Source organism: Symphalangus syndactylus, chromosome 22 (assembly GCF_028878055.3).
Source record: "Symphalangus syndactylus isolate Jambi chromosome 22, NHGRI_mSymSyn1-v2.1_pri, whole genome shotgun sequence".
Taxonomy (NCBI): domain Eukaryota; kingdom Metazoa; phylum Chordata; class Mammalia; order Primates; family Hylobatidae; genus Symphalangus; species Symphalangus syndactylus.
The window spans coordinates 25739135-25758841 of NC_072444.2; the positions used below are offsets into that span (position 1 = coordinate 25739135).

Below are 19707 nucleotides of genomic sequence, written 5' to 3' on the forward strand. Positions count from 1 at the left end.
AGACCCCTTCCCTCTTCTGAAATTACTGCTTGCCATTCCCACTACTCACCTATCATAGCTACATCTCTCCCATGCTCATTGAGAGGGAAATAGAGGACAAGCAAATTTCTCATTATGTCCTCAGGACTTAGTTATTCATGTAGTTGGGCTTATGTGAAGCATGATCACACACAAAGGGAATGACAAAGGCATGCAAGACAGAGAAGTAGCAGTGGAAGGCAGGTGTTGGGGACTGATGAGGCCAGGAAGGAGGCAGCTAGGTGCAAGTGGGGAAGGTGCTAGCTCCTCTGAAACGAGGGCTTCTGGCTCTTGAATTTTTTTGTTTTTTTTTGTACCATCATAATCTCTGTGGTAAATGATTGCGTAAAATGAACAAGTGGATTCTCACAGTGAGATTTGTTAAGCAAGTGGCCTCTGGAATTTCCCTTGGGGTAGAATGTTACTTATGGGGGATGTTTTAGGGAGGCCTTAGTGCTGTGGTGGCACTTTGAGGCCTCTCGCTGTTTTTTTTTTTTTTGAAACAGAGTTTTGCTCTTGTTGCCCAGGCTGGAGTATAATGGCGCAATCTTGGCTCACTGCAACCTCCATCTCCCAGGTTCAAGCGATTCTCCTGTCTCAGCCACCCGAGTAGCTGGAATTACAGGCACACACCACCATGCCTGGCTAATTTTTGTATTTTTAGTAGAGACAGGGTTTCACCATATTGGCCAGGCTGGTCTCAAACTCTGACCTCAAGTGATCCGGCTGTCTCGGCCTTCCAAAGTGCTGGGATTACAGGTGTGAGCCACCGCGCCCAGCCGCCTCTTGCTTTTTTTTTTTTTTCCCCAAGACAGAGTCTCACTCTGTTGCCCAGGCTGGAGTGAGGTGGTGTGCTCTCGGCTCACTGCAACCTCCACCTCCTGAGTTCAAGCGATTCTCGTGCCTCAGCCTCCCTAATAGCTGAGATTACAGGCGCATGCCACACACTCAGCTAATTTTTATATTTTTAGTAGAGATAGGATTTCACCACGTTGGCCAGGCTGGTCTCAAACTCCCGACCTGAGGTGATCTGCCCAGCTTGGCCTCCCAAAGTGTTAGGATTACAGGTGTGAGCCACCACGCCCAGCCTCGCTTCTCGCTCTTAATAATGCTCATGTTTCTTAAATGCAGTGATTATTCACCAACACCAATTAATCATGGTCCACAGGTGATTGTCTCTGCATGAGCTGTTGTCTTCTGATACCAAAATGTGGGTCAGGCTGGTTCTTGGGGTGTTTAATTAAAGAGAGTTTAAGAAAAGAATTGTTCCCAGAGGTGTAAGCAAAGCTAAGAGAATCAACAAGGAGCGCTCAAGAACAAGCACAAGTGTGAAATTGTTACTCAACCCTCACCCACCCCCACACTCCAGAACTGGAAGAGCAAGGAGCGCAGCTAGAACCGTCACCATGCCAGAGAGGCCATCTAGCAGAGTCTACAGCCCAGAGAGAGTGGCGGCTTCTAGAACTGGGGCCAGGCTGGTGGTGGGGTACACGTACCCTGACCTCTCCCTCTACCCATCCTCTGACCTCCTGCCAGTACCCTTCCACCATTGGCCACGCCCAAGTGGGATCCCAGGTGATGCGGCCTGTAGGAGTCAACCTTCTCAGAACAGAGGAGGACAGAGTGGGTCGGAAAACAGGAATGATCATTTCCGTGCCTAACCATTCCTGGTCCTCAAAAACAGGTTTGGTTTTGTTTTAATTTGAACAACATTGGTCATTGAGAACCATAAAATGCAAAGCCACTCTTCATTAATTCTAAGGATTGTTTTTTCTTTTTGTGAGGAATGTATGATTAGGTAAGGCATATGTAGTCTGTGGGATCTCTTGAATGCAGTGGTGCTCTCAGCTGAAGAGCTGAGGACCTCTGATATACACTCACCGCTCCTACTGTCCCTTACAGGCAGCAACGGGCATGAGTTTGTTTTCCTTCTAAAAGGCCATGAAGATCTGCGCCAGGATGAGCGTGTGATGCAGCTCTTCGGCTTGGTTAACACCCTTCTGGCCAATGACCCAACATCTCTTCGGAAAAACCTCAGGTATTCAGAAACCCTGAAATGGCAACAATTTGAGAAGTCTTCTGGTTTTTTCCTACATTTGTCTCATGTAGTCATGTATTATATCATAACAAAAAACTATAAAATTAGGGAGCCAGGCACGGTAACTCATGCCTGTAGTCCCAGAAACTCCAGAGGTTGAGGCAGGGGGATGGCTTGAGCCCAGGAGTTCAAGGCTGCAGTGAGCTGTGATTGCGCCACTGCCCTCCAGCCTGGGTAATAGAGCAAGACTGTCTCTTTAGAAGAGAAAAGCTGGGCATGGTGGCTCACACCTATAATCCTAATATTTTGTGATGCCAAGGTAGGAGGATCACTTGAGCCCAGGAATTCAAGACCAGCCTAAACAACATAGAGAGACCCCATCACTATTTATTTAAAAAAATTAAAAAGGTGACCGGGCACGGTGGCCCATGCCTGTAATCCCAGCACTTTGGAAGGCCCAGGCGGGTGGATCACTTGAGGTCAGGAGTTTGAGACCAGCCTGGCCAACATGGTGAAACCCTGTCTCTACTAAAAATACAAAAATTAGCCGGGCGTGGTGGCGGCCACCTGTAATCCCAGCTACTCAGGAGGCTGAGGCACGAGAATTGCTTGAACCTGGGAGGCGGAGGTTGCAGTGAGCCAAGATTGCACCATTGTACTCCAGCCTGGGCGACAAGAGTGAAATTCCATCTCAAAAATAAATAACTAAAGTAAGAAAAAAAAAAATTAAGTGGCCAGGCATGGTGGCTCACATGTAATCCCAACACTTTGGAGGGCTACAGCAGGAGGATTGCTTGAGACCAGGAGTTTAAGACCATCCTGGACAACAAAGTGAGACCCTGTCTCTACAAAAAAAAAAAAATCAGCTGGGCATGGTGGCTCATGCCTGTCGTCCCAGCTCCTTGGGAGATGGAGGCGGAAGAATCATCTGAGCCCAGTTGGTCGAGGCTGCAGTGAGACAAGGTTGTGCCTCTACACTCCAGCCTGGGCAGCAGAGCAAGACCCTTTCTCTCAAAAAATAAAAATAGGCTGGGCACAGTGACTCACTCCTGTAATCCCTGTCTCTACAAAAAAAAAAATGCGGGGCGCACAGTGTAGTCCCAGCTACTCAGGGAGCTGAGGCAGGAGAATCACTTGAGCCCAGGAGGTCGAGGCTACAGTGAGCTGTGATGGTGCAACTGTGCTCGAGCCTAGGTAACAGAGCGAGACCCTGTCTCAAAAAGTAAATAATTTTTTAAAATGTTTTAAAAATGAAAAATTAAGTTATGAAATTTTATAACTTAATTTATAACCAAGTTCTTCCAGAGTTTTTAGGGTATTCTCATTGGGAAATGCCTTTAACAACCTCCAAAGAATCCAGCAGGGAGCAATTTGTGGCAGGTAGACTGGAGAGTCTACAGATGAGATGGGTCTGACCCCTTGTGGGATGAAAGCCAAACCTTTCCCATCATCTGTATTTTGGCACTCCTCTTCCTGTTAAAAACCATGAGAATTCACTTGAGAGGTATTTTAGTCACTTGCTTGTTCCCCCAAAGCCATGAGTTTCTTGGGCAGGTTGAGGAGACTCGTGTTGCTTTCACTGCACCATCAGTGCACTGTCTTTCTGTGATGCCTTATTCTTCACAAAGCGTCCCTCAACACACTCTTCACACCAGCCTGGTGCTGCGGGGGCTCATTAAAAATAGGGCCGCCAGGCGCGGTGGCTCACACCTGTAATCCCAGCACTTTGGGAGGCCAAGGAGGGTGGATCATGAGGTCAGGAGTTCGAGACCAGTCTGGCCAACATAGTGAAACCCCGTCTGTACTAAAAATACAAAAAATTAGCCAGGTGTGGTGGTGTGCTCCTGTAATCCCAGCTACTCGGGAAGCTGAGGCAGGAGAATCGCATGAACCCAGGAGGCGGAGGTTGCAGTGAGCTGAGATAGTGCCACTGCACTCTAGCCTGGGCAACAGAATGAGACTCCGTCTCAAAAAAAAAAAAAAAAAAAAAAATAGGGCCGGGCGCAGTGGCTCAGGCCTGCAATCCGGCACTTTGGGAGGCCAAGGCAGGCGGATCACGAGGTCAAGAGATTGAGACCATCCTGGCCAACATGGTGAAATCTGTCTCTACCAAAAATAAAAAAATTAGCTGGGCATGGTGGCACGCACCTGGAGTCCCAGCTACTCGGGAGGCTGAGGCAGGAAGATCACTTGAACCCAGGAGGCGAAGGTTGCAGTGAGCCAAGATTGTGCCACTGCACTCCAGCCTGGGCAACAGAGCAAGACTCTGTCTCAAAAAAGAAAAAAAAAAATAGTCTGCCTGTGTTCTCAGCTGCTCAACGGTATACTCTCTTTACGGTATGCTAACCCTGCTTTTCTGTGGGCGCCAGCATCCAGAGATACGCTGTCATCCCTTTATCGACCAACTCGGGCCTCATTGGCTGGGTCCCCCACTGTGACACACTGCACGCCCTCATCCGGGACTACAGGGAGAAGAAGAAGATCCTTCTCAACATCGAGCATCGCATCATGTTGCGGGTATGTGATGCGGCCACGAGAGCCAGTACCTCTTCCGTGGCAGGGAATCTCTGTAGTGCTGCTCTTCTCATTCCTCTCTGTCTGTCACTGAAAAATCTCTTTGAGGCGGAGCTTGCAGTGAGCCGAGATTGCGCCACTGCACTCCAGCCTGGGCGACAGAGCGAGACTCCGTCTCAAAAAAAAAAAAAAAAAAAGAAAAATCTCTTTGAGAGAATCAGCTTTGAAGAAGGTTTAATAAAGTGAGTCCTAAAGCAGATAACCTTGTAAGAAACTGAAGGACCCTTAAGCTGAGAAATTGTTTTCACCATCCTAGGGAAGACTAGACAGATAAATATTCGGCACCATATATTTACTAATGTATACAAAGCACTGGCCATATGGAGAAATAATGTTTAGTAGATGTGTAAGTAATAAGAAAGAGAATTGCTTGTTTTCCAAAACCTTCAAACTTCCGGTACTCTCATCTGCACAGAAGGCCTATAACTGAGGTGAGGTCTTGTGTTTTTCCCTTATGCCTTGGGGTTCCAGTGGTCATCAGGTCAGAATGGTCACTTCATTTCTCCTTTTGCCATGTTCTTATTTCCCTTCTCTTTTGGCTATGATGGGGAAATTAGAACTCAGCTCTGCCTGGACCCCAAGCCTTGTTTCTTCCTGGACTCAAACTACGTGTCTTAGGCTGCTCTCTTACTGAACAGTTGTGTCCTGATGCAGATGGCTCCGGACTATGACCACTTGACTCTGATGCAGAAGGTGGAGGTGTTTGAGCATGCCGTCAATAATACAGCTGGGGACGACCTGGCCAAGCTGCTGTGGCTGAAAAGCCCCAGCTCTGAGGTAGGCCACTGGGCCCTGCAGACCTGCGCTCTCCTGGAACCCCCACTCGCAATAGAATGGCCCTCCCGTCTGTTCATGCGCACACAGCGGCTCTTCTTTGCTGTGATTGGCTGTAGAGCATGTCCAGAGTTTTCTAACAAAAATGAAATGGGTGAGCAAGACAAGTTCACAGAGTTAGAATGAGTAGTTTAATATTTCTCCAGAACTCTTTATATATAAAGAATTAAAGATAGTTGTCTTTTTTATATATGTTACACATTTCCTATTAGTTTTTAAATTTTGCTAATGGTGTGTTATTTGGTTTGGAGTTTTTGTTTGGTTTGGTTTGGTTTTTGATACACAGTCAGCCCTCCATATCTGTTGCTTCTGCATCCGTAGATTCAGCCAACCGTGGATAGAATATTTTTTAAAAATATATATAACAATAAGAAGGCCGGGCGCGGTGGCTCACGCTTGTAATCCCAGCACTTTGGGAGGCCGAGGCGGGCGGATCACGAGGTCAGGAGATCGAGACCACGGTGAAACCCCATCTCTACTAAAAAAAAAAAAAACAAAAAAATTAGCCGGGCGTAGTGGCGGGCGCCTGTAGTCCCAGCTACTCGGAGAGGCTGAGGCAGGAGAATGGCGTGAACCCGGGAGGCGGAGCTTGCAGTGAGCCGAGAGGGCGCCACTGCACTCCAGCCTGGGCGACAGAGCGAGACTCCGTCTCAAAAAAAAAAAAAAAAAAAAAAAAAAAAAAAAAAAAAAAAAAAAAAAAAAAAAAAAACAATAAGAAATGTAAATTTTTAAAAATATAGTAGAATGACTATTTACATTGTATAGCATTCACATTGTATTAGGTATTATATGTTCTCAAGATGATTTGAAATATAAGGGAGGTTGGCCGGGTGCAGTGGCTCACACTTGTAATCCCAGCACTTTGGGAGGCCAAGGTGGGTGGATCACGAGGTCAGGAGATCGAGACCACGGTGAAACCTCGTCTCTACTAAAAATACAAAAAAAATTAGCCGGGCGTGGTGGCGGGCACCTGTAGTCCCAGCTACTCGGAGAGGCTGAGGCAGGAGAATGGCGTGAACCCAGGAGGCGGAGCTTGCAGTGAGCCGAGATCGCGCCACTGCACTCCATTCTGGGTGACAGAGCAAGACTCTGTCTCAAAAAAAAGAAATATAAGGGAGGTTGTGCATAGGTTACATACAATGCTATGCCATTTTATTAAAAAGTTGTTTTTGGCTGGGTGCAGTGGCTCACACTTGTAATCCCAGCACTTTGGGAGGCCAAGGCAGGAGGATCACTTGAGCCCAGGAGTTCAATACCAGCCTGGGCAACATAGTGAGACTCCATCTCTTTTGTTTTTTCTTTTTTTCTACCCAGGCTGGAGTGCAGTGGGAAGATCTCAGCTCACTGCAATGTCTGCCCCCTGGGTTCAAGCGATTCTCCTGCCTCAGCCTCCCAAGTAGCTGGGATTACAGGCACGTACCACCATGTGGGTTAATTTTTGTATTCTTAGTAGAGACAGGGTTTCACCATGTTGTCCAGGCTAGTCTCAAACTCCTGACCTCAAGTGATCCACCCACCTTGGCCTCCCAAAGTGCTAGGATTACAGGTATGAGCCACCACACCTGGCCTGTGAGACCCCATTTCTAGAAAAAAATTAGCCAGACATGTTGGTACACACCTGTAAGCCCAGCTACTCGGAAGGATCATTTGAGCCCAGGAGAATGAGGCTGCAGTGAGCCATATCATGCCACTGCACTCCATCCTGGGTGACAGAGCGAGACCCTATCTCAAAAAAAAAAAACAATAGGGCCGGGCGCGGTGGCTCATGCCTGTAATCCCAGCACTTTGGGAGGCCGAGGCGGGTGGATCACGAGGTCAGGAGATCGAGACCATCCTGGCTAACAGGTGAAACCCCGTCTCTACTAAAAATACAGAAAAATTAGCCGGGCGTAGTGGCGGGCGCCTGTAGTCCCAGCTACTTGGGAGGCTGAGGCAGGAGAATGGCATGAACCTGGGAGGCGGAGCTTGCAGTGAGCCGAGATTGCGCCACTGCACTCCAGCCTGGGCGACAGAGCGAGACTCCGTCTCAAAAAAAAAAAAAAACCAATAAAAAAAATATATATATATGTATATATATATATTTTTTTTTTAGAGACAAAGTCTCACTGTGTCACTCAGCCTGGTCTTGAACTCCTGGGCTTAAGCAATCCTCCTGCCTTGGCCTCCTAAAGTTCTGGGATTAGAGGCATGAGCCACCATGCCCAGCCTACACCATTTTATATAAGGCACTTGAATATTGTAGATTTTGGTATCCGACGGGGGCCCTAGACCCAATCCTTTATGGATACTTAGAGATGACTGTACAGGCATTTTTAAAAGTTAGAAGTTACCAAATTTTTAATCCTTTTCTTTAAAGTTTCTTCCTTTGGTTTGTTTTTGTGTTTTGTTTGTTTGTTTGTTTGTGTGTTTTTTTTGTTCTTTGTTTTTTTTTTTGAGACAAGGTCTTGCTCTGTTACCCAGGCTGGAGTACAGTGGCATGATCTCGGCTCACTACATACTCCGTCTGCCAGGTTGAAGTGATTCTGCTGCCTCAGCCTCCAAAGTAGCTGGAATTACAGGCGCATGCCACCATGCCCAGCTTTTTTTTTTTTTTTTTTTTTTTTTTTGAGAGGGAATCTCACTCTGTCACCCAGGCTGGAGTGCAGTGGCGCGATCTCGGCTCACTGCAAGCCCCGCCTCCCAGGTTCACGCCATTCTCCTGCCTCAGCCTCCCAAGTAGTTGGGACTACAGGCGCCCGCCACCATGCCTGGCTACTTTTTTTTTTTTGTATTTTTAATAGAGATGGGGTTTCACCATGTTAGCCAGGATGGTCTCGATCTCCTGACCTCGTGATCTGCCCGCCTCAGCCTCCTAAAGTGCTGGAATTACAGGCGTGAGCCACCACGCCCAGCCACTCTTTTGTATTTTTAATAGAGACAGGGTTTCACTGTGTTGGCCAGGCTGGTCTCGAACTCCTAGCTTCAAGTGATCCACCCTTCTCAGCCTCCCAAAGTGCTGGGATTACAGGCATGAGCCATGGCGCCTGGCCTCTTCCTTTGGTTTTATATTTAGAAAGGCCCTCTCCACCTTGAGGTTATTTTTTTACCTATATTTTCTTATACTAGTTACAGGGTTTTTTTTACACTTAAGTCTTAACCCAAGCCAGACACTGTGATACACACCTGTAGTCTCAGCTACTTGGGAGGCTGAGGCAGGAGGATTGCTTGAGCCCAGGAGTTCAAGGCTGTAGCACATTAAGACCACACCTATGGGCGGGGTGCAGTGGCTCACGTCTATAATCCCAACACTTTGGGAGGCCAAGGCAGGTGGAATGCTTGAAGCTCAGGCGTTTGAGACCAGCCTGGGCAGCATTGCAAAACCCCATCTCTACAAAAAATAAAAAATTAGCCAGGTATGATGGCACTTGCCCATTGTTCCAGCTACTTAGGAGGCTGTGACAGGAGGATCACTTGAGCCCGGGAGGCAGGGGTGGCAGTTAGCTGAGATTGTGCCACTGCACAATCTGTAACTCAGCCTGAGTGACAGAGCCAGACCCTGTCTCAACAAAAAAAAAAAAAGAAAAAAAGAAAAAGACCACACTTATGAAAAGCCATTACACTCCAGCCTGGGTAATATAGTGAGACCCTGTCTCTTAAAAAAGAAACAAGGCCAGGCACGGTGGTTCACACCTGTAATCCCAGCACTTTAGGAGGCCGAGCCAGGCAGATCACGAGGTCAGGAGTTCGAGACCAGCCTGACCAACGTGGTGAAAACCTGTCTCTACTAAAAATACAAAAATTAGCCGGGCATGGTGGCACATGCCTGTTATCCTAGCTACTCAGGAGGCTGAGGCAGGAGAATCGCTTGAACCAGGGAGGTGATGGTTACAGTGAGCCAAGATTGTGCCATTGCACTCCAGCCTGGGCAATAGAGCAAGACTCTGTCCAAAAAAAAAAAAAAAATCTTAACTAAGTTTGGAATTTAAGGTGTAACTTTATTTTTTTAAAGGTGACTAGCCATGACCACACTGTTGGCCAAATAATTCATCCTTTCCCTGCTATTTAGAAGATTTTGTTTTTATTGAACACTGAATTTTTTTTAATTTTATTTTTTGAGACAGAGTTTCGCTCTTGTTACCCAGGCTGGAGTGCAGTGGCACGATTTTGGCTCACTGCAACCTCCACCTCCTGGGTTCAGTGATTCTCCTGCCTCAGCCTCCTGAGTAGCTGGGATTACGGGCATGCACCACTACACCGGGCTAATTTTTGTATTTTTAGTAGAAACGGGATTTCACCATGTTGGTCAGGCTGGTCTCAAACTCCTGATCTCAGGTGATCCACCCACCTCGGCCTCCCAAAGTGCTGGGATTACAGGCATGAGCCACTGTACCCAGCCTGAACACTAAATTCTACGTGTCCTTGGATTTCTTTCTAGGGCTCCTCTTCTGTTTCATTGCTCTTTCGGCTTGTTTCTCAAGTTCCATGGTGTTACTACAAGTCCCTTCTCAGGGGCTATCATCATCTATTTTTTTTCTTGAGGCTGTTAACATCTTTATACTCATAAAGGGATATCCTTAAACTGATATTTTTCATTTACTCAGATCTTTAAGTCTAACACTTCTAATTAAGTTTAATTCAAGGCATAGTTCATTGTTAGAATTGTGAATGAGGTCTTTATAATGTTATACATTCTAACCAGTTATTGATGGACTGTAAGAAAACAACTGATTAGGCCAGGCACAGTGGCTCAGGCCTGTAATCCCAGCATTTTGGGAGGCCGAGGCAAGCGGATCACTTGAGGTTAGGAGCTCAAGACCAGTCTGTCCAACAAAGTGAAACCCCGTCTCTACTAAAACTACAAAAATAAGCTGGGAGTGGTGGCGAGTGCCTGTAATCTCAGCTACTCAGGAGGCTGAGGCATGAGAACCGCTTGAACCCGGGAGGTGGAGGTTGCATAAGCCAAGATAGCACCACTGCCTTCCAGCCTGGGTGACAGAGCGAGACTGGGTCTCAAAAAAACAAACCAAAGACAGCTTATTAGAGTATAATTATGTTGAAATTAAAGTTTCCAGAACCTTAGTTCACATGCACTCCTGTGTTCTAGGTGTGGTTTGACCGAAGAACCAATTATACCCGTTCTTTAGCGGTCATGTCAATGGTTGGGTATATTTTAGGCCTGGGAGATAGGTGAGTAATTTAATTTGGTTTTTTTAGTCTTCTTTCTCCATTGTAGTTTTCCTGAATGGTTTCATTTGGTTTTCCAATTAAATATATGGCTCTTTGGTAAATAAATATTGGTATTGTATATGTAAGGTCTCTTTTACAACATTAGCCTTAGTTCCCTATTGATTGTGATGCCATCAGAAGAATACATCAAACTAAAGAAAAAGAAAAATAGTTCAAGCTGGGTGCAGTGGCTCATGCCTGTCATCCTGGGAGGCCAGGGTGAGAGGATCACTTGAGCCCAGGGGTTTGAGACCAACTTGGGCAATAGCAAGACCCCATCTCAATAAAGCCCCACATAGTTCAAGGATACTACTTTCTCCTTAGTTTGGCTTAATGTATTAAAAGCTGTATTACAGGGCAGACTCAGTGGCTCATGCCTATAATTCCAGCACTTTGGGAGGCTGAGATGGGAGGATCACTTGAGCCTAGGAATTTGAGACCAGCCTGGGCAGCATAGCAACATCCCATCTCTACAACAAATAATTAGCCAAGCATGGTGGCATGCACCTGTAGTCCCAGCTCTTCGGGAGGCTGAGGTAGAAGGATCACTTAAGCCCAGAAGGTCAAGGCTGTAGTGAGCCGTGATTGCACTACTGCATTCCAGCCTGGTCAACAGAGTAAGATTCTGTCTCAAAGAAAAAAAAAATACTAAATCATATTGGTTTTATTGATTCAATAAACATTTGTCAGTCAGTCACCACTGTGCTAAGATAAATCATTTTATTTCTGTAATTGAAACCAACCAAAGTAGATCCTTCTGATATTTTTGCATAAGTTTTGTCGAAATGTACTGACTGAAAATGTAATTTAGGAATGTTCAGAAATGGACTCACAAGAATGTAAAAAAGACTGGTTCTCTGATGTCTACTGTTTTTCTCCTGGAATCATGTCTCATGCAACTATTTGAGAGTAAAAATGATTTTACCCCTCAAAAATAGTAGATTTTTGTTTTTAAAAGTCTAGCAGAGTATCTGTTGATAAAAGCCAGGTGGTTGCCAGGATTGGTTCAGGGACTTAAGGAGACGAGACCCTGTTACGGCTGCTCAGTAAAAATGACAGAGCCTTGTCACCAGAAGGTGCCAGTGCTGCCAGAAACGACTTATTAGGTCACCAAAGACCTCAGAAAAGCACAGTATCTCAGTACAGTGGGACAACCTGTGATTCACACATAAGCCCGCATTTCAGCAGGAGTTGGCAAACTGTTTCTGTAAAGGACCAGTTAGTAGGTCGTTTTAGGCTTTGTGGGCCCTTTGGTCTCTGTCACAACTACTCAGCTCTGCTGTCGTAGCACGGAAGCAGCCTGGAACAGTACTTAAACAAGGGAGCGTGCTGTGTGTTCCAGTAAAACTGGACTTGCAGAAGTGGAGGTGGAGGGGCTGGATTGGCTGAGGGCTATCGTTTACCAACTCCTAGCTTACAGTATCACATACTTACTGATTTGTTCATCCGTGATCTCTGTTGATCCCTCCCTGATCTGTCTTCTGTTTCTCAAAGACACCCATCCAACCTGATGCTGGACCGTCTGAGTGGGAAGATCCTGCACATTGACTTTGGGGACTGCTTTGAGGTGAACACATGTTCTAGAACCCCAACCTCATCTTCCCGGGTGATCACTTTTCCCCCTTCTCTGACACTTTAGGCAGACTTAAGCCCAAACTGCCTTACTCTTAACCCCTGCTGGCCCTACCAAGGCTGTAGTTAAGTCAGTCTAAGAAATGAAATCTGGGCTCTTAATTGGACTGTAACCTCCTTGGAGCAAGGGCTGCTGTTCACATGCCCTCTGAGTGCAGGAGGCCCCTACCCTCCATACCACCTGTTGCCCAAGGGCCTGGACACGATGCACATTTGTCTTTTTTCCTTTTTGTTTTCTCTCCTTTTCTGTTGTTTGTTTCTTGTTTTTTAAGTTGTCTTTCAAATCCCTGTGACAAGTCCTCTCACTAAACCCAAGCTGCTTCGTTTCTCTGCTGTAATTAAAATCAGTGCAGGTGATGCAGAGGAAAGCCACCTGCTCCACCTGGCTCCAGGTAAAGAAAATAAACCTTGATTTGGCTTTTCCCATTTATTATTCTGTAGGTTGCTATGACCCGAGAGAAGTTTCCAGAGAAGATTCCATTTAGACTAACAAGAATGTTGACCAATGCTATGGAGGTGAGTGGATATTGGGAACGAGCTGCTTTGAAATGAGATAGGACAGTTACAGCCTTCTCTGAGAACACACTTGTTAGAGCCCATCAGTTCCCCAAAGTGCCTTTGTGATTTTTGTAGCAGTTTTCTGTTATTTCCTATTGTGTTAGAAATAACCTCTCTATGAAAGGCTTACCACTTCACTTCTGACCTGGTTTCCTGTGGATCACAGTCCTGCCCTGATTACTTCTCCTAAGACATTCTCACCCTGATACGTCAACATGGCCTGTGTCTACTAAGTGAGGGTAACAGACCCCCTCAGCTTGCTTTGGGTGTAGAGTTAGTAACACCTGTGGTGAGTGGCTCTGTCCCATTTCTAGGTTACAGGCCTGGATGGCAACTACAGAATCACATGCCACACAGTGATGGAGGTGCTGCGAGAGCACAAGGACAGTGTCATGGCCGTGCTGGAAGCCTTTGTCTATGACCCCTTGCTGAACTGGAGGCTGATGGACAGTGAGTATCATCAAGTGCCTGGGAGCTGAGCTCGGTGGCTCATGCCTGTAATCCTAACATTTTGGGAGGCCAAGGCAGAGGAGTTGCTTGAGGCCAGGAGTTCGAGACCAGCCTGGGCAACATAGTAAGACCCCTCTGCAAAAACTGAAAAAATTAGGCATGTATTAGTCTGTTCTCACGCTGTTATAAAGAACTGCCTGAGACTGGGTAATTTATAAAGGAAAGAGGTTTAATTGACTCACAGTTCTGCTTGGCTGGGGAGAACTCAGGAAACTTACAATCATGGTGGGAGGGGAAGCAAACACATCCTTCTTCACTTGGGGGCAGAAGAGAGAAGTACAGAGTGAAGGAAAGAAAAGCCCCTTATAAAACCACCAGATCTCATGAGAACTCAGTCACTATCACGAGAACAGCATGGAGGAACCATCCCCATGATCTAATCACCTCCCATGAGGTCCCTCCCACAACACATGGGGATTACAATTCAGATTGCAGTTCAAGATGAGATTTTGTGTGGGGACACAGCCAAACCATATTAAGGTGGGTACAGTGGCACATGCCGGTGGTCCTACCTGCTCAGGAGGCAGAGGCAGGAGGATTACCTGAGCCTGGGAGGTTGAGGCACAGTGAGCTATGATCGTGCCACTGCTGCACTCTAGCCTGGGTGACAGAGTGAGACCTTGTCTCAAAAAAATAAAAAAATAAAAAATTTAATTTTAAAACTAAAAGAAAATAAGTAAAAAATAAAATCAAGTGTGTGGAAGCTGGGGTTGGCAGGCTCCCAAGTTAGCAATATCCAGCATATAACATTTTATAAATCTATGCCCCTTCAAGCCTGCAGCCTGGGATACATTGCTGAGCTATTGCATTACATTTGCACAGAGTAACTCTGACACCTGGAAAAGAACTTCAAGTATTTTTATTAACTAAAACAGAAAATGCCATTATCAATTTAGATACTAAAATATTCTTCAGTATTAACCAAGTATCCTAGTGATTTTTCTCTGGGCTTTATATAGAGTAGTAAGCTGAAATTTTAATAAGAAACACAAACAGTTATGATTTGGGACAGCAGTATCTTCATCTACCCTTTGTTCTGCCACCTTAGGGGATGTTCACCAAAAGAGCTTCTAATCCATTGAAATTAAATCATACTTTGACCTTATATTATCTGTATTACATTGTCTAAGTCCAAATCAACAGTATAGAGTGTCCCCCTGGGTTTCACATCCCATGCTAACACCCACCCACTTATTCCCGAGTAATATGTCTGTCATCTCTTTTTTGGGGGCTATAGCTTTACGAACAATTATATTTTTATGACTGGAAGAAAACCAAGTCTCTTTCAAGTCAAAATTTGAAGCATGTTTCAATACTCTTTATTTCTCTCCCTAGCAAATACCAAAGGCAACAAGCGATCCCGAACAAGGACGGATTCCTACTCTGCTGGCCAGTCAGTCGGTAGGTGCATCCATGGGAGGTCGCAAAGGCTTTCCCCGTTGTGCAGAGTGTTTGTAGAGTGGGGTGGGCTTCAGTCAGTGGGTGCATCCCACAGGACGTTACAGAGGCTCTCCCCCTTGTGCAGAGGGTTTGTAGAGTGGGGTGGGCTTCAGTCAGTGGGTGCTTCCCACAGGACGTTACAGAGGCTCTCCCCCTTGTGCAGAGGGTTTGTAGAGTGGGGTGGGCTTCAGTCAGTGGGTGCCTCCCGCAGGACATTACAGAGGCTCTCCCCCTTGTCCAGAGTGTTTCTAGAATGGGGTGGGCTTTGTTATTGACAGAGTAGGAGGCATAACTTAAAGTGGTAATGGCTACTGAATATGAAGGAAGTAAACCTAGTTTTCTTGTGGTTCTTGACAGTGATAGTTTTGCAAAGGTGTATTACTGCCAACTTATCACCTGATAAGCATTTAATCGAACTTCAAATACTTGGTCTAGAAATATTTACTGAGCACCAAGCAGCTAATATGTTTTTTATTTACTGTTTCACACATGGAGTGGGTACCTGAAGCTCTGAGATTTTTATCAAACTATCTGATTTTAATCTATCTGTAAAAACACAGTTTAAAGTATGTCTGAATATCAGCTCACTAATGGTGTCTGGGTTGGAATAATTATTAACAATATTGCCTTGGTCTTCAAGCATTGATAATAGCTCAGAAATGGGAAGATGGAAGCAGCAGAAATTTATTTGCGTTGCTGGGAGGAGCCCTGGAACTACATGGAACAGTGTTTCTAGGAGCGCGACTCACAGAGCAGGGGTCTAGGAAGACTTGTGTCCCTCTGAGAGCCAGAGTCCTTTTTGTGTGTGGAAACCTCTCAGGAGTGTTAGAGTCAAGCTGTTTAACTTTTATTTTATTTGTGTTAGTTTCCAGCACACACAGCATTGAAGTTACTGGTTTGGGGGGGGTGGGGTTGGTTTGTTTGTTTGTTTTTGAGTAAAACTGTTTAACTTTGTTTAGCCCTCCCCTCTTCCCCACACTCCCCATCCCGCCCCTTTTTTCCTTCGTGACATTTAGCAACACCCTACATAGTTCACACTTTGGGAATTACTGTTGGGGTGTAAAAAAGTATATATTTTCTACAAATGTTTACAGAACACTTACAACTAGTTAATAAACTAAGCCAAATAATGTCTAGGGGTGCAAAAAGAAAATGTGAGGTACAGTGGTCACCTGAAGAAGCACAGAACAGCATTACAGAATTGACCATAACCTGCGTGAAATAATCAGAGAGCAGTAGACTCTGCCGTGGAGCCTGTGGGTGCTTTGGTGTGGAGTAGGGCTATGGAGATTCAGAAAAGGGGACTTCACTGTGAACTGTAGCTGCGAAGAGAGCACTTGGGTTGGTGGCATCTAATCATCACTTCACCTGACAAAGGGTAATTTTTCTTTTTTTTTTTTTTTTTTTTTCTTGAGACGGAGTCTCACTCTGTCACCCAGGCTGGAGTATGGTGGCGCAGTCTCGGCTCACTGCAACTTCCGCCTCCCGAGTTCAAGCAATTCTCCTGCCTCAGTCTCCCAAGTAGCTGGGATTATAGGCATGTGCCACCATGCTCAGCTAATTTTTTTGAATTTTTAGTAGAGATGGGGTTTCACCATGTTGGCCAGGCTGGTTTCAAACTCCTGACCTCAAGTGATCTGCCCACCTCAGCCTCCTAAAGTGCTGGGATTACAGGTGTGAGCCACCCCATCCTGCCAAAGGGTAATTTATTCTTATTGGAGGGATGGAATCTGATGGGTAGAAAGGAAAAGGGTGTTTCAGGCAAGAAATTGGGATACTGGGTTATAGTGTCATACATGGACACTGTGACAGGATTTGTGAATGCCTGAATCACCAGGCTCATAGGACGCACAGTCTCTGGGGGAGCTTATACTGGTCGCTGGTCTCAAATGAAGTGTGCTGAGACTTACTGGCTTCATTCTCAGGGCCCACCTCCCTAACACATTCTCAAGTGGCTACTATATGCTGTCTGTAGCGTACAGAAGGGAACTAGGACAGCCAGTTCTGCTGGCACCAGATGGTGGTGGATTTGGTTGTTTAGCTTAAAAGTTAAATTCCAGCTGAGTGTTGTGGTGCCCACCTGTAAGCCCAGGAGGAGCGCTTGAGCCCACAAGTTTGAGACTAGCCTGGGTAACACAGCAAGACCCTGTCTCAAAAAAAAGAACTTCCAATGGATGATTAATAGAAGTATAACTATCACCCGGGTGCGGTGGTTCATGCCTATAATCCCAGTACTTTGGGAGGCCCAGGCAGGTGGATCACCTGAGGTCAAGAGTTTGAGACCAGCTTGACCAACGTGGAGAAACCCCATCTGTACTAAAAATACAAAATAAGCCGGGCATGGTAGCGCATGCCTGTAATCCCAGCTACTCGGGAGGCAAGAGAATCGCTTGAACCTGGGAGGCAGAGGTTGCAGTGAGCCGATATCGCACCATTGCACTCCAGCCTGGGCAACAAGAGCGAAACTCCGTCTCAAAAAAAAAGAAGTATAATTATCACTACCTTCATTCAGAAGGTCTGTGATGTACAAAGACAGCATTCAAAAAACTTCGTAATTCTGATTTCAGACTCTTCTCTGCTAAAAGTCATAATCAGTGGAGGGTGAACCTAACACCTGAGGACTTTTTCTACCCAGAGCTGATATGAAAATTCCTCCAAGGAATAACATTTCAACCTCGTGTGTGACACGTTCCAAAGTTAATTTTCTTTATCAGTTTTTGTCCAAACACATTTTGTCACAGGCTTTTGACCTGTTCTTATTCCTATGAGTTTATTTTGTTAATGCAATTTGCCTGAAAATCCACGTTTCAATTCTGATAAGCACCAAATTTTTTCAGTAATTATTAACTCACATTTGAAAATGGCTTTACAGATTAAAAAAATTTTTTTTTTTTTGCAAATGGAGTCTCAGGCTGGTCTTGAACTCAGCTACTCAAGTGATCCTTCCACCTCAGCCTCTTGAGTAGCTGAGATTACAGCTGTGTCCAGCTTAAAACTTTGAAATACATAAAGAGTAACATAAAACTTACCTTCTCTTTTCCCCTTTAGGGTACATAGGGCAGGCGTTAAAGGAATAGAGTGCGTAGAGAATTAGATGCTAACACCAACAGTAGCTTTTTGGTGTTTGAATTTTCTGTTAATTGATTTCTTTTCCCATAGAAATTTTGGATGGTGTGGAACTTGGAGAGCCAGCCCATAAGAAAACGGGGACCACAGTGCCAGAATCTATTCATTCTTTCAGTAAGTTCAGCCTCTGAGGAACTGCACCAATGACTAGCTCATTAAGAAAATAGCAGCTGTGTTATACCCTGAGAGGGGTCAACAAGATGAAGCAACAAAACTGCCTTTGAGCAGAAAAGGTTCCATGAATTTCTCATTATATTCTGAAGACAAAGATGGACGTAGAGGAAGGATTCCTTAACACTTACAAAAGTGAATATTTGAGAAAAACAGGGCACCCACTGAACCTGTTGTATTGCTCCCTTCTTACTGTTATTTCTACTTTTGTGTATTCCAGTTGGAGACGGTTTGGTGAAACCAGAGGCCCTAAATAAGAAAGCTATCCAGATTATTAACAGGGTTCGAGATAAGCTCACTGGTGAGTGTGTCATGTGTTTACTTAAAAGGGACATAAAATCTGAGCACACTTTACTCTCTCTGAGTGGTGGTCAGCCCCATGTCCAGTGGTGTTAGTGACGTGCCTTGGCACCATGCAGCTGACAAAGAGTGTCTTTGAGGTCATCAGTTAAACGTTGTCTCTGATTCTTCTTTCTGATGACTGATAACAGTACTTAATGTTAGTTTAATCTCATCTAACTCAGGAGGTGAATAAATTTCTTTTGGGTCCAAAATCAGCCAAATTCAGAGAAGTGTTTTTTAATCATGTTTTTTTTGTTTGTTTGTTTGTTTCAGACAGTTTTGCTCTTATTGCCCAGTCTGGAGTCCAATGGCCCCATCTTGGCTCACTGCAACCTCTGCCTCCCAGGTTCAAGCAATTCTCCTGCCTCAGCCTCCCGAGTAGCTGGGATTACAGGTGCCTGTCGCCACGCCCAGCTAATTTTTTGTGTTTTTAGTAGAGATGGGGTTTCACCATGTTGGGCAGGCTGGTCTCAAACTCCTGACCTCAAGTGATCCACCCACCTCAGCCTCCCAAAGTGCTGGGATTACAGGCATGACCCACCGCACTCGGCCGAATTTTTCTTTTTTTTTTTTTTTTTTTTTTTGAGACAGGGTCTTGCTCTGTCACCCAGGCTGGAGTGTAGTGGTGCGATCTTGGCCCACTGCAACCTCCACCTTCCAGGTTCAAGTGATTCTCCTGCCTCAGGCTCCCAAGTAGCTGGGACTACAGGCATGTGCCACCACACTCGGCTAATTTTGTATTTTTAGTAGAGACAGGGTTTCACCATGTTGGCCAGGCTGGTCTTGAACTCCTGACCTCAGGTGATCCACCTGCCTCAGCCTCCCAAAGTGCTGGGATTACAGGCGTGAGCCACCGCACCTGGCCGAATTTTTCAAATCCAACTATGATGGTATCCTTCTTCTTCATGTCTGAGGATAAGCTGTTGGCATAGACAGTTAAGCCAACAGGGAACAAGAAGTGCATGGATTGCTAGGAAGAGAGTGAAATGTTTTTGTTCCTCCTGTGCTAGGTCGGGACTTCTCTCATGATGACACTTTGGATGTTCCAACGCAAGTTGAGCTGCTCATCAAACAAGCGACATCCCATGAAAACCTCTGCCAGTGCTATATTGGCTGGTGAGTGGGGCTCTCAAAGTGACTTTGTTAAAATAAGCAATCAGGTCCCAAGCCTAGGTCCCAAAGCCAGGGTAGCAAAAAGATTTGGTGAGGTATCTGTAAAGGGCAGTTAGAGCTCAGATCTCTTTAAAAGTTCATATTTA

At 45.6% G+C, this 19707-nt stretch overlaps 1 protein-coding gene across 5 annotated transcripts in view; it reads left to right on the forward strand.

Moving 5' to 3' along the window:
- MTOR (mechanistic target of rapamycin kinase) overlaps positions 1-19707 on the forward strand; it is a 156909-nt gene that overhangs the window by 135701 nt on the left and 1501 nt on the right. For 4 of the 5 annotated variants that reach the window (XM_055262403.2, XM_055262404.1, XM_055262405.2 and 1 more), the window contains 11 exons: positions 1921-2056; positions 4426-4573; positions 5285-5407; positions 10548-10630; positions 12164-12236; positions 12743-12817; positions 13174-13309; positions 14705-14770; positions 17969-18049; positions 18327-18407; positions 19459-19564. In XM_055262403.2, coding sequence (XP_055118378.1) covers positions 1921-2056; positions 4426-4573; positions 5285-5407; positions 10548-10630; positions 12164-12236; positions 12743-12817; positions 13174-13309; positions 14705-14770; positions 17969-18049; positions 18327-18407; positions 19459-19564 — 1108 coding nt within the window. Of the gene's footprint in view, positions 1-1920; positions 2057-4425; positions 4574-5284; positions 5408-10547; positions 10631-12163; positions 12237-12742; positions 12818-13173; positions 13310-14704; positions 14771-17968; positions 18050-18326; positions 18408-19458; positions 19565-19707 lie in introns of those variants that run through there. The other variant, XR_008653986.2, reaches the window with a different exon arrangement.